This window comes from Tauraco erythrolophus, chromosome 20 (genome assembly GCF_009769465.1).
Source record: "Tauraco erythrolophus isolate bTauEry1 chromosome 20, bTauEry1.pri, whole genome shotgun sequence".
Classification (NCBI taxonomy): Eukaryota; Metazoa; Chordata; class Aves; order Musophagiformes; family Musophagidae; genus Tauraco; species Tauraco erythrolophus.
In genome coordinates this window covers 12739294-12752392 of record NC_141484.1, presented here as the reverse complement: position 1 = coordinate 12752392, position 13099 = coordinate 12739294, and the positions used below count along the sequence as shown (strand labels likewise).

The window sequence follows — 13099 nt, the reverse complement described above, 5'->3', positions numbered from 1 at the left end:
TCTGTGGCCACACTTGGGGACAGCCGCCATCCTGCTGCTGAGCAGCATCCTGTGCTGAGACCAGCTCTTGCTCCCAAAAAGCAATAAACGTCCCCGATGGAGAAATTCTTCACTCAGAGGGTGGTGAGGCACTGGCACAGGTTGCCCAGAGAAGCTGTGGCTGCCCCATCCCTGGCAGTGTTCAAGGCCAGGCTGGATGAGGCTTTGGGCAACCTGGTGTAGTGGAAGGTGTCCCTGCCCGTGGCAGGGGGATTGGAACTAGATGATCCTGAAGGTCCCTTCCAACCCAAACCATTCTATGATTCTGTGATGGCAGCTGGAGGGGGCCAGGGGCTTTCCCCCGTGCTGCGAGCCGAGCCCTGCATCCCGTGCGTGGGTCAGCTCCTGCTGGGTTGCTGTAGCTGCACGCAGCACGGCATCGAGCTGGGCTGAGAAATCCTTTTTGTTCTGCAGCAACGCCTCTGCTGGTAGCTGAGTTTTGCACCTCTGCCTCCCCACAGGCATGCTTGAGAAGCCTCTGGATAAAAAGGCTGGCAGAAATTATGGCCCTCCGGGTACCAAGAAGCTGGTGTACTTCATGGACGATCTGAACATGCCTGAAGTGGATGCTTACGGGACGGTGCAGCCCCACACGCTGATCAGGCAGCACCTGGACTACGGCCACTGGTAGGAGGTTGCTCAGGCTCAGGCATCCAAGAACTTTGTGTTCAGCTCCAGTGTTGGGGATGGAGTTTGAGAGAAGGTCAAAGTGTTGGTTCCCTCTTCCCATCCCGTATTTTCCGTTGCATCTGGCTGGGCTGGAGCTTGCTGGGAGGTTCTGGGTGAACTGAGTGTTGTGAGCCTTGAGTTTTCCTCTGTCGCCAGTAAAAAAACTCACTTGCTCGTAGCCTGGTTGAGAGGAGCTTTGCTCTGCTCTTACTGCCCCGTGGTCCCGGCGCAAAGCCTGCCCGGGAAGCGCGATGCTCGTCCTTGATGCCCTGCGATGCTGAGAGCGGAGGAAGGCTGTGGGTTCAGCCTCAGCTGGGATGAGCTGCCCCTGCTGTGAGCACCTCATGTTGCTTTCAGTCAGGCAGCAGCAAACAAGCATTTTCGAGGCAGGGGTAGTTTGAAGGAAAAGCAGTGACGGTGTTTTGGAAGGAGGTTGGTGCGTTTTACATCGCGGTCAGCAGCGCTGCGTGGGATGGAATGTTTGCAGCTCTCCCCGCGGGGGGCACAGGGCAGGGACAGCTGCGTGCCCGCCGGAGCTCGGCCAAAAGCTTCCCGAGTATGGCAACGGGAGGGGAGGCAGGAATTTTGGGCTGTGGCTGTCGGGGAAGTCAGGCAGGAGGAGGGCTCTGCCCGGGAGCGTTAGTGGCATGGGGGGACGTGGCACGGGTCCCCTCCTGGGCACATCCAGGCTGTCTGCTTGTGCTCTCGGCTGCGCCTGCCAGGGTGCTGCACACTCGATGTGCTCTCTTGCAGTCTGGTGGGTCTGCAGCTCGTGCCAGGGATGGGGAGGGGTGAGATGGCAGAGCTCACAGCTACCCTTGGGCTGCCCTGAGCCCAGTAGTAATCCTGTGGGTCTGCACCCCTGGGCCACCAGCACACTGCCCACCCTTCCCACGCAGGCAGCAGGTGTGCAGCTGCCCCTGGCAGTGGGCAGTGTGCTTGCCCTTGTCCTGGGTGGGTTCAAACCAGAGGCACTCCTGCAATTTTCTACAACTTCCGTGCAAGCCATGGATACGACCTGGGGGCTGCAGTCAGTGCTTGTTACTAGAGAACAGAAATATCAGCTACAGGCTGTTGAAGCCGAAAGATTTCCACCAAGAGCCGGACTCGTGTGTGCCAGGCTGTGTGCAGACAGGGAGGCTGGGCACTGCCTCGGTGGGATGCAGAACCTGACCCCCCCGAGGAGCAGCAGACATGGACGGCCCTTGGACGTGCCAAGGGAGAGGCAGGTTGCTGGCGGGCTGCGCTCACCGTGCTGTTGCTCGTGCTTTTCCCTGCAGGTACGACAGGACCAAGCTGTCGCTGAAGGAGGTCACCAATGTGCAGTACGTGTCGTGCATGAACCCGACGGCGGGGAGTTTCACCATCAACCCTCGTCTGCAGGTAAAGCCCCGCACTACAGCTTGGTTTTGGGTGGATTATTTAAGCATGAGGCTAGAGGAAGAGCACTGATGCTGCTGTCGTTTTGTTAGTAGAAATGGCATGAATGTGTCAAGTGACTGTAATTCCTAATGGTGAAGCAGCAGACTTGCTCCCTTATTCCCTTGTTTGTTTTAACTGACGTTCTGCCGCGCAGTCAGAGGAAGGAATCACAAGTTGCCAGCAGCTTAACACAGCTTTCAGGACAGCCTTCTCTTCGATTTTGTCTTTGTTTAGCTGATATTGAACTCTGGAACATAGTTCATTAAAGCCTTTTGGTTTCTAAAATTTCCTGACAGAGCTGGCAGTGTATTCTCATTAAAAAGACGTGCGAGGGGCAAACCCAAACAAAGAAAACAAAAAAAACAATCCCAAAACCACTGCAAGTGCTGATAGTAACAGAAGTATAGATTCGAGAGAGGTTTTAAACCTCAGGGTGTGATTTTTGGGAGCTGTGGGGCTTAACGTGGATCACAGAGCTGGTTATTATCAGCCCTGACGTTACTTACCCCTTCTCCCAGCCATGAGGCTGCGGTGGCAGAGCCGGGTGGGAGGCAGCTGGGCTGCTCCCTGTGCCCACGGATCAGAAGCACTGAGCGGGTCCTGTTGGCATCTGAGGGGGACACACGGCAGCAGAGGGACGGTGCTCTTCCTGGCCGTGTGGCAGGTGTTTGCTGTGCTCCAGGGTGAAGCTTGGCGTGTCAGCAGTGGTGGAGAAATACTCTGAGAAATGGGGGCCCAGGCGAGAGCAGCTGTGACTCGGCGGGGCGGCTGCCACAGGGACAAATCCTGCGCGTAGCACTGCAGGGACCTGCCAGCTGTTGGGGAGCCGGGGCAGTGGAGAGCAAAATTCATTCCCTCTTGGAGAAACCTCATGATCAGAGTCAGTCCAGGCCCTGGCTCCTCTTCAGCAATCTGTGGTGTTAAAGGGAACTGTCCTGTGGCTGTGGATGGGCATCTCCTCTATCTTTGCAAGTTCCAAATCAATAAAAGGGTATTCTGGGAGATGGCACCTGCCAGGGACTGTTTCTGACAGAGACAGTGACTGGACTTCATCAGAGACCAATAGGACCTTCAGAGCCCTTCAGCTCTTCAATGGACTGAACTTCCAGCGTAGGAGTTGTGAAATGCAGTTGAAAATCCCTGGTTTAGCAAGCAGGATGTCGTACCAACTGTCCTCTGCTGGGAAATTGGAAGAGGGAAATAGCCTTGTTCAGGTAGACTGCAAGGCATAGAACCATAGAGCATCTCAGGTTGGAAGGCACCCGGGAAGATCAGCTGGTCCAACCTTTCATTGGAAAGGGAGCCTAGATGAGATTATCTAGCACTGTGTCCATCCACATCAAGTCCTCAAAGGCATTTTGCTTGAGAGATGGTTGCCCATCTCTCTGACCTTTCCATGTCTTCCTTTCTCTTCCTCAGCGTCACTTCTGTGTCTTCGCTCTCTCCATCCCTGGTCAGGATGCCTTGTCCAGGATCTACAGCACCATTTTAATGCAGCACCTGACGAGCGGGAATTTCTCCGGGGCTGTGCAAAAATCAGCTCAGCAGCTGGTTGCCCTTGCCCTAGGACTGCATCAGAAAGTAGCTGCTACTTTCCTGCCAACGGCTATCAAGTTTCACTACATTTTTAACCTGAGAGACTTCTCCAATATCTTCCAAGTAAGTGCAGTTGCTGTCCTGTGGCACTTGGAGCTTGTCCTGATGCCATGGGAGGCTGTGGCACCTGTGTTCCTCTGGCCCAGCTAACCTCAGCGAGCAAAACGCAGTCTCCCACCTGGCAATGACACAGCATGTGTGTCCCCTGAGTAAAGGGGCCATTCCCTAATGCCTGATTGGATTTGGATGGGTTCCAGAGCCACCACTCATGACTTTGAGGAACATCAGTTAGAAGCTTATTTTCTTTCCAGCCTCGTGTGGACAACTGGGAGGGATGAGCAGCTCCAGAAGGAGGTGCAGGTTCTGGGTGGGTTGAAATGCCCTCTGGCTGTAGAGGGACCAGCTGAAGGGAGCTTTAGGCTCCTGACTTCAGCACTTCAACACAAGTGACTGTTGGTGAGTGTGATGGAGCTGGGCTTGTCTTTGTGAGGGTCAATTCCACACGTGCAAGTGTGGGGATTAATGGCACTGCTCCACCATGCAGGGAAATTATTTTACTGCACTCAGGCAGATGGTGGTGGATACTTAGTGGGCTACTGACCCTGAGGATAGGAGAGCAGAAACTAGTTCAACTGCTCTACCTAGAGCAAGTACAGCTTGTTGGCCTATACTGGCATGTCCTCTGAGCTTCTCGATGGTCAGGTACTCGGCATGTGCATGAAGGATGGCATTTAAAGGGTTGATAAATAAATCAAAACCCACTTTGACTTAATTGCTGAAACTGAGTTACCACTGGAGCCAGTTCTATACCAAGGGGAAGCTTTTCAGCTTTAGAAATGTTTTCTTCCAACACTGGAGAGGTTTTTTTTTTTTGTTTCTTTTTCCCCAGAAATCTCATGCTTTGAAGCAGCAGGTGTTACTGCCCGAACAGCCTTTCACAGTTTAGGGCTGATTAATAAAGTTTGAGAAAGTTCTCAGCAGCCAAATCAAGAGGTTTGAAACACCATAACCTGTTGTAAAACCCCAGTTTGTAGTTTGTTGCTGTCCCTCTTACAAAGCACGTACTGAAAGTTCAGTGCCTCGTGGTCTGGTCCCTCAGACAGGAGCTGAGGTAGTGACAGGCACTGGGAAACCCAAGAAGAGGACCTTGACAAAGTCAATAACTCCATTGTGTCAGGAAGGAATCGGACCTGTCGCTTGTGCTCAGCTAAACACCAGCAGCCTTTGCCGCGAGATGTGGGTCGTGTTAAATCCTGGCTCCTGGTTAATCTCTGCTTTGAAAGGCCCGGAGAGAAAAGAAGCATTTCAATGGGAAGCTTGAATTTTAACTGGAGTCTGCTTGAAAGGTTCTAAGGTCGCGGGGTATTAGCAAAGGGTCTGCCCGGGCAGGAGCAGTGACAGGAGCTCAGGTGGCTTCTCGCTCATCACATGGCTGCAGGAGCGGGGCAGGCCGGCTCCTGGGTCTCATAAAGTTTATGAAAATTGTGGTTGGATTTTTCTTGAAATCCTTCCTTACCTTTTGCTATTCATTCTTGATTATATACTTACCTTAAATATTGTCAGGTTTTGAGATCTCCTGATTTCCTGCTTACCTCTGCTGGAACAGATTTTTTTCCTGAAATTGAATGTGAAAGAATTTCTGGACCTCAGAAATGCTTTTCCTTGTGTTGCATTTGTTACAGCTGCATAAGTTCATAATTTAGCTCGAGGTCTCTTGTCCAACCCCCTGCTCAAGCAGCACCAACTTCAAAGTTAGGTCAGGCTGATCAGACGAATTCTGAACGTTTCCAAGGCTGGAGTTCCCACAGCCTCCCTGGCCCTTGTTGCACTGCTAAATCCACTCTGTGGTGAAGTTTATCTATTTTTATTTCAGTCAGAATTTTTCTTCCCACAACTTGCGTTTGTTGCCTCTTGTCCTTTTGCTATTCATTTAAAAAAAAAAAAAATTGGCTCAATCTTCTCCATAACTCCCCGTTAGGTAGTTGTGGACAGCAGTAAGATTCCCCTTCACCTTTTCATAGAATCATGGAATGGCTTGGGTTGGAAGGATGAACTGAAAGATCATCCAGTTTCAACCCCCCTGCCATGGGCAGGGACATCTTCCACTACACCAGGTTGCCCAAAGCCTCATCCAGCCTGGCCTTGAACACTTCCAGGGATGGGGCAGCCACAGCTTCTCTGGGCAACCTGGTCCAGTGCCTCAGCACCCTCAGAGGGAAAAATTTCTGCCTTAGATCTAATCAAAATCTGCCCTCTTTCAGTTTAAAGCCATTGCCCATTGTCTTCTCACTATATACCCTTTTCAAAAGCCGCTCTCCAGCTTTCTTGTAGCCCCTTTAGGTACTGGAAGGCTGCTGGAAGGTCTCCCCGGAGCCTTCTCTTCTCCAGGCTGAACAGCCCCAACTCTCTCAGCCTGTCTCCATAGCAGAGGCGCTCCAGCCCTCAGATCGTCTTCATAGCCCTCCTCTGGACCCACTCCAACAGCTCCGTGTCCTTCTTGAGTTGGGGACCCCAGAGCTGAACGCAGCACTGCAGGGCGGGTCTGACAAGAGCAGAGCAGAGGGGCAGAATCCCCTCCCTCGACCTGCTGCCCACGCTGCTCTGGATGCAGCCCAGGACACGGTTGGCTTTCTGGGCTGCCAGTGCACGGTGCTGGCTCATGTTGAGCTTCTCGTCAACAAACACCCCCCAAGTCCTTCTCTCCTGGGCTGCTGTCCATCCATTCTCTGCCCAGCCTGTATTTGTGCTTGGGATTGCCCGACCCACGTGCAGGACGTTGCACTTGGCCTTGTTGAACTTCATGAGGTTCTCACAGGCCCACCTCTCCAGCCTGTCAAGGTCCCTCTGGATGGCATCCCTTCCCTCCAGCGTGTCCACAACACCACACAGCTTGGTGTCATCTGCAAACTTGCTGACGGTGCACTCAATCAGAAGTGGACTGAATCTCACACAGCTTTTCTCTGGCCTGTCAAGGTCCCTCCCTTTTGTGTCATAACCCCTCTGCTTGGTCAGCATCATCTGCAGACCTGCTGAGAATGCACTGCCCAGGTCATGGAGGAAGACTTTAATGAGTATTGCCCTGGTACCAACCCTTGAGGAGCATTGCTGGTAGTTGGCCTCTAGTTACATCTTTGAGCCTGGTGGTCCAGCAAGTTCTCCACTCACCTTGCAGTCTACCCATCTGGTCCACGGCCCTTGATGTGATTCTATCTAGTAAGGGAGACGGGAGGGGGGAAAAAAAAAAGAAAAGAAAGAGAGAAAAAAAAGAGGGGAACAAAACCCCTGAGAAATCAGGGCTGTCCGAATTTCCTTTTTCTGTGGGAAGATGGAGAATCGGTGGATGTAAGGCTTGCAGGTCGGTGCGTAACGCCGTTTTCAAATGCGTTTTAATCCCGGACAAACAATCGTACCCCGGGGGCACAATAGCTGCGTGTGCCACAGGTGTTTGGGGATCGCTGTTTTACAGCTCTGCTGGGATTTTACCCGCAGCCAATGTGCAAATGGCAGCTGTGGAGGAGTCAACCCCAGGACTTGCTGCCATGGCACTGTCGTCCTGCTGGCTCGGCACCGCTCGTTGACAGGGTTCCCTTTGCAATCTGTCCGGTGCCTCACGTCATCGTGCTGGGTTAGATGTTGATATCGTACCTAAACATTTCCGTAGGGCCTTACGAACCCGGCGTGGTTCCCTTCGCCAAAACTGCCTGGCAGCTCTTATGAGAAGGAGTGAGGTGCTGATTGTCTCGTTACAAAACACTCCCAGAACCTGCATCTGAATTGCTGCAGCTAATGAAGAGTGAACGAGTTGGGGCTTGGTGTGCAGATGAGCGTTGCACAGAAAGGAGGGCTGCCCCGGAACAGTCGGCAGTAATTCCTTTCAGCAGGCAGATGTGGGTACTCATTGCTTTCACGTTTGCCCTTCTGCACCCGGTGCCCGTTGCCACCTGGCCTGAGCTGCTCAGGCTGATGTCTGTGTTGCTTCGTGTGAGGTTCAGCTGAAGGTGACTCCTGAAGGTGTTCACTCCAAATGACGGCGAAATGCCAGAGAGATTGTCTAGACAACATTATTGGTGAGACCAAAGGGAAAAAGAGCAACCTGTACCCCCAGGGGTAGAAAACTCGTCAGGCAGCAGCGGGTTGACTTTGTCAAGCACTGTTCATGTTTGTCCTGACTAATTGGAACGATCATCTCTGGGGATCTGAGCATCTTCAAGTGGGATTCCTTTTGCCTGGCCAGTCACGTCCTCTCCCTCAGCAGAGAAAAATGGGCATTTGTCTGCAGTTCAAGTTCAACTCGTCCTCATGGAAACACGGAGAAGAGCTCAGAGGAACTGTTTCTGAAGCACCTTGTTCTCTGGAGATGAAAGAAGTCCAAGGTGGCTGTCCTGTTGTCAAACATCGGCACTTTGCAGGTCCAAGATGGGATTTGGCTCGTTTAAGATGCTCAGATTCAAGTATGTGAGGATACCTAGGTTGGGTGATAGAACAAGAGGAAATGGGTATAAGCTTAGTCAGGGGAGGTTCAGGTTGGATGTTAGGAAGTATTTCTTCTCTGAAAGGGTTGTCAGCCACTGGAATAGGCTGCCCAGGGAGGTGGTTGAGTCCCCATCCCTGGCTGTGTTTAAGAACAGGGTGGATGATCTACTTAGCGATATGGTTTAATGGGGATTAGGGACGGTTGGACTCGATGATCTCTAAGGTCTTTTCCAACCTAGAAATCTATGAAATCTATGAAATCCCAGACTGGGGAGGCCAGAAGGCTGTCCAGCTCTCCCTGCCAGGGACACAGGTGTGGTTTCACTCTGTTACCCAAGTGTGGGTGCCTCGTGCTTTTTGAAACATGTCAGGATATCCCATGTGGGCTCCAGCATCTGTATCTTCCTCTGTTGTATCTGCCTGCTCCATGTGGGTCTCTTGTCTGAACTGCTTGAGCTGTGCTCCTTCCGAGGCTTCCTTGGCTGCGGAGTAGCTGTCCCCTGAGATGAACCGTCTCGTTTTGGTGACTTGGGAAGGTCGTGGGAAATTCCATGTATTCCGACACAACAAGGTTTTTATCCGCCGTTCTCACTTGGTTTTGACTCTGGACTTGCCCTTCAGCAGGACAATACGAAATGCCTCAGCATGGCACTCCGTGGTGCCACTGCTTCTCTGTCATCAGCTGGCCAAGGGCCGCAGGGTGAAACCTTGGTTCAGGCCCCCACGTACAAATAAGCCAGTGTCTCCTGTGTGGCACAAAGGTAACGTGTGTGCCTACTGGGAGGGGATGGCTCCCCAAAGGGGAACACAAGTCTCCAGGGAGGCAGAGACTGGCAGAAGGGCTGTGGGTGTAGCAGAGGAACTGTCATGGTTTGATGTGGAGGGGGTGGGGGTTCTGGTGGCAGGAGTGGGGTTTTGCTCCCTGTGACCTCCCTGGTTTTGGAACCGGGTTAGACTTGGTTCTGGCCACCAGATCAGACTGCCATCCCCCTCGGGGTTGAGCCAATAGGGCGCCTCTGCGAATTGCCCTATTTAAGTCAGGACAGAGGAACCGGAAAAGGTGCTTTGCCCAGGATCGAGCAGGGAAGGGAGGAGGGCACTGCCCCCGCTCCCTGGCTCCCGGTCGGGCAGCTGCCTGCGTCGGGCCGGCGCCGCCCACGGAGAATGGTGGCAGCGGAGCCAGCTGGGGAACTCGGGGGCACCCCACTCCCGGGGTGCCCACTGGGCTGAGTTCACCTGGAGAGGACTGAGATCTGAGAGAAACAGCCGCATCGACAGCAGGTCAGTGAGGATGGAGCGGGAGGAGGTGCCGGAGCCGAGTTTCCCCTGCGGCTGATGGTGAGATGGCAGGCGGCCCCCCTGCAACCAGGACGGCCTCGGTGGAGCAGAGACCCACTCGCAGCCCGTGGAGAGGAGATGCCTGAGCCTGAGGATGGTCGTGTTGGGGTGCACGACAAGGCAGAGAGGCATCTGGAGTCTGTGTGACGACCCACGCCGGAGCCAGTGGCTACAACTCCCAAAGAATCTGAGACTGTGGTAAAGCCCACACTGGGGCAATCCGTGGGGAAGGATTGTTTCCAGTGGGCTGGACTCACGCTGGAGAAGTTTGTGGATTTTTCCTCATGAGTAGGGGATCCACTGGAGCAGGGGAAAAGGGTGTAAGGACTCCTCTTCCTTTAAGAGAGAAGCAGCAGTAACAGCACGGAATGAACTGACCTGCACTCCCCCAGTCCCTGCTCCCTGTGCCGGTGGCGGGGAGGAAGGTGTCGGTTTTTAAGATCTGGCTTTGTTTCTTTTTATCCTCTCACGTAACCAGTTTTGTTTCCCTTTGTCCTTTTAAGTAACCATCAATAAATTGTTTTGCTTTTAAGAAAGCCCAGTCTGTTTTGCCCAGGACCATGGTCGGTGGGTGCTCCCTCTGTTCTTGTCTCCACCCTCAGCCCCTTTATTATATTTTTCTCCTCTCCACTTTACTGGAGAAGGAGAGACTGTGAGTTTAGTTGCTGGATCAGCCTAAAACCACGACAGGAACCGAAGGGAGAAAGAAGCCAGCACTGGACGTAGTTCCTCTGATGAACACAAACACACTGCTGACCAGGAAACTCACTAAGGTCTGGGTTGAGGGATGCTCCTTCCTGATTTTGAAAAAGAATAATGAAGAGCCTCAAAATCTGTGATCATCTTCAACCCTCGGGGCTCATGGGCTGGTTTTGAGTGGTTACAGAAGCCTCAGCAAGTGCTGTAAAATCTAGCTATAATAAACCAGCTTAAGTTTGCTGTTGCATCTCACTGGAAATGTTTAGGGTGAGGAGAAGCTGGAAACCACAGTCCAGGCTGATGGGCAAGAAGGGGCTGGAGTAGGGTTAGGCAAGATTTGCAGGAATGGCAGCCCTGGCTCCTTGTCCTTGGACTGTATCACTTACTGTTAGGGATGTTACTGTTGCGTGAGTGTTGTGCTTTAGCCCAGCGGGCAGCTGAGCTACCACGCAGCTGCTCCCTCACTCACCCCTCCCTGGTGGGGTGGAGAGGAGAAAAAAGTGTGAAAAAAGGATTGAGATAAGAACAGGGAGGGATCACCCACCAACCTATGGCCCCGGGCAAAACAGACTCGGCTTGGGGACAAATCAATTTAATTTGTTATCAGTTACATCAGAGAGGATAATGAGAAACAAAGCCAGCTCTTAAAAACACCTTCCCCCACCCCTCCCTTCTTCCCAGCTCTACCTCCTCCCCAGCAGCGCAGGGGGACGGGGAATGGAGGGGGCTGCAGGACAGTTCCTCACATGCTGTTTCTGCCTCTCCTTCCTCAGTGGGAGGACTTATTACACTCTTCCTCTGCTCTAGCATGGGGTCCCTTCCCTCAGGAGAGAGTTCTTCATGAACTTCTGCACCGTGAGTCCTTCCCACAGGACGCAATCCTTACCCATCAGATTGCTCTGGCACGGGCTCTTCCCATGGAGTCACAGCTTCTTAAGATGCAGCCACCCGCTCCGGCGTGGAGTCCTCCACAGACTGAAGACACATCTCTGCTCCACCGTCAGTCTCCAGCAGCGTGGGGTCCTTTCCCATGGGATACAGTCCTCTATGAACTCCTTCAGGCTCAGCATCTCCGCTCCAGCATGGGCTCTCCCCGGGCTGCGGTGGGTCTGTGCCCCACAGTCTGCCATGACTGCGGGGCCCGCCCCAGCACCTCCTCCCGCCCCACCGCACTGACCCGGTGTCTGTGTGGCTGTTTCTCTCAGATCTCAGTCCTCTCTCCACTGCAGCCATGCTGGGCCCAACCAGCCTGAAGGACCTCAGCAGTCCCAGCAGGATGAACTCCATCCAGCGGGTGTCCTGCAAGTGGGGTGCTTCGGAGCACTCCAGTCCCACTGCTGTGGCCTTCTCCAGGGGAGTGGTGACATCCCAGTGTGGCAGCCCCCTGGCTGGGAAGCTGGGTCAGGGCCAGCCCCTGCCTCCCCCTCTCTTCACTGCAGGTCCCATGTGACTCAGTTTCCTTTGTCCACCTTGTTAAATAGGGCAGTTGCAGAGGAGCTGATTGACTCAGCCCCGACCACAGGCCGGTCTGACCGGTGTTGGAGCCAACCAAGGAAACTTCTCCCAGCTCCTTACAGGGGCTATCTCTGCAGCCCCTCCCCCGCCACCAAAACCCCACCACATAAACTGGCACAAGAAGCAGGATCACCCCTCCGTCCTTGGTAATCCGGTGGCTCATCAGAAGGTGCCATCTGTTGCTTCCCCTCTGTCGCGGGTCCCATCTGTGGTTAAAGACCGACACTACTTTGCCGGGCATTTCTGTGGCACCTTTTCATGCCTCTGGGTCCCACCATGCACTGCCAAGCCAAACTGGTTGATAGACTCCAGGCAATTTACCCTTGATTAAAGCAGACAGGTCTCTGCTGTAGCAGACTCGTGGATTATGCTTTTTAAAAATATATTCCCCACTGACTCACACCAGAGCAAGCCCTGTTGCTGTCCGTCTTTCCATCTGAAAGGGTTACCATGGTATTTTCTTCTGAATTATATCTGTCATCTCTCTAAAATAATCGTCATAAACTCAGCAGGGTTGTATTTTGCTTTTTATTCTCGTTTCTAACAAGATTTTCAAGGAGCGTGTCACATTAAGATCGGAGACGGTCAAGGAAGAACTTTTGTCCCCTGGTCTGGTGCGGTGGTTTGGCATGACTCAGCCCTGACCTTGGCTGCGCCCTGGCTGCCTGTGCCAGTCTGGTTCCGGAGCTTCCCCCTCCGTCTGTCTTACCCTCTCTGCTGTTTCTCCTCTGAACTGAGATCCAGATGCTGGTTATGGGCTGCTCCATCGCGCGTGGCAGATACAGCGCTACGCGGTGCCAGTGGGGTGACTGGAGCCCCTCGTCAATCCTGCCCCATGAGCACATTTTAAGATTGGTGCAATACCCAGCCCGGGTTCGTGGCCCACGCGCCGTTGATGGTGACGCAGTGTTTGTCGCTGTTTTCATGTCACCGCTGTCCTCCAAGTGCTGAGGCAGCTCCAGGAGCCCCAAGAGTAAGATCAGGAAGGAGGAGAGCAGGATGTGCAGTGCAGCGGTGCAGAACAGCTGGAAAGGGGTCACCACGCTGCACAAGTTCTCGTTATTTTAAATGTTATTTAGACTGCAAAGAAAGAGAAAGTAATTTATTTTTCTTACCTTTTCTTACCCACAGGACTTTGTCCTGTCACCTGATTGCCCCGTCCGTGGGAGCCTGTTAACTGCTCACATTCACCCAGGCGCTTCCCCCAGCCGGGTGCGTGGGACGCAGTGCTGGGCGTGCGGGGATGCGGTGCCGGGTGTGCAGGGACACGTGGGGATGTGGTGCCAGGCGTGCAGGGATGCGGTGCCGGGTGTGCAGGGACACGGTGCCAGGCGTGCGGGGATGCGGT

The 13099-nt window shown here is 53.4% G+C and overlaps 1 protein-coding gene across 2 annotated transcripts in view; it reads left to right on the top strand.

The window, feature by feature from the left end:
* Positions 1–13099, top strand: part of DNAH9 (dynein axonemal heavy chain 9) — a 204986-nt gene that overhangs the window by 64187 nt on the left and 127700 nt on the right. For both annotated transcript variants that reach the window (XM_086624181.1, XM_086624182.1), the window contains exons 36-38: positions 501–666; positions 1989–2091; positions 3550–3789. In XM_086624181.1, the coding sequence (XP_086480307.1) occupies positions 501–666; positions 1989–2091; positions 3550–3789 (509 nt within the window). The remainder of the gene's footprint in view (positions 1–500; positions 667–1988; positions 2092–3549; positions 3790–13099) is intronic.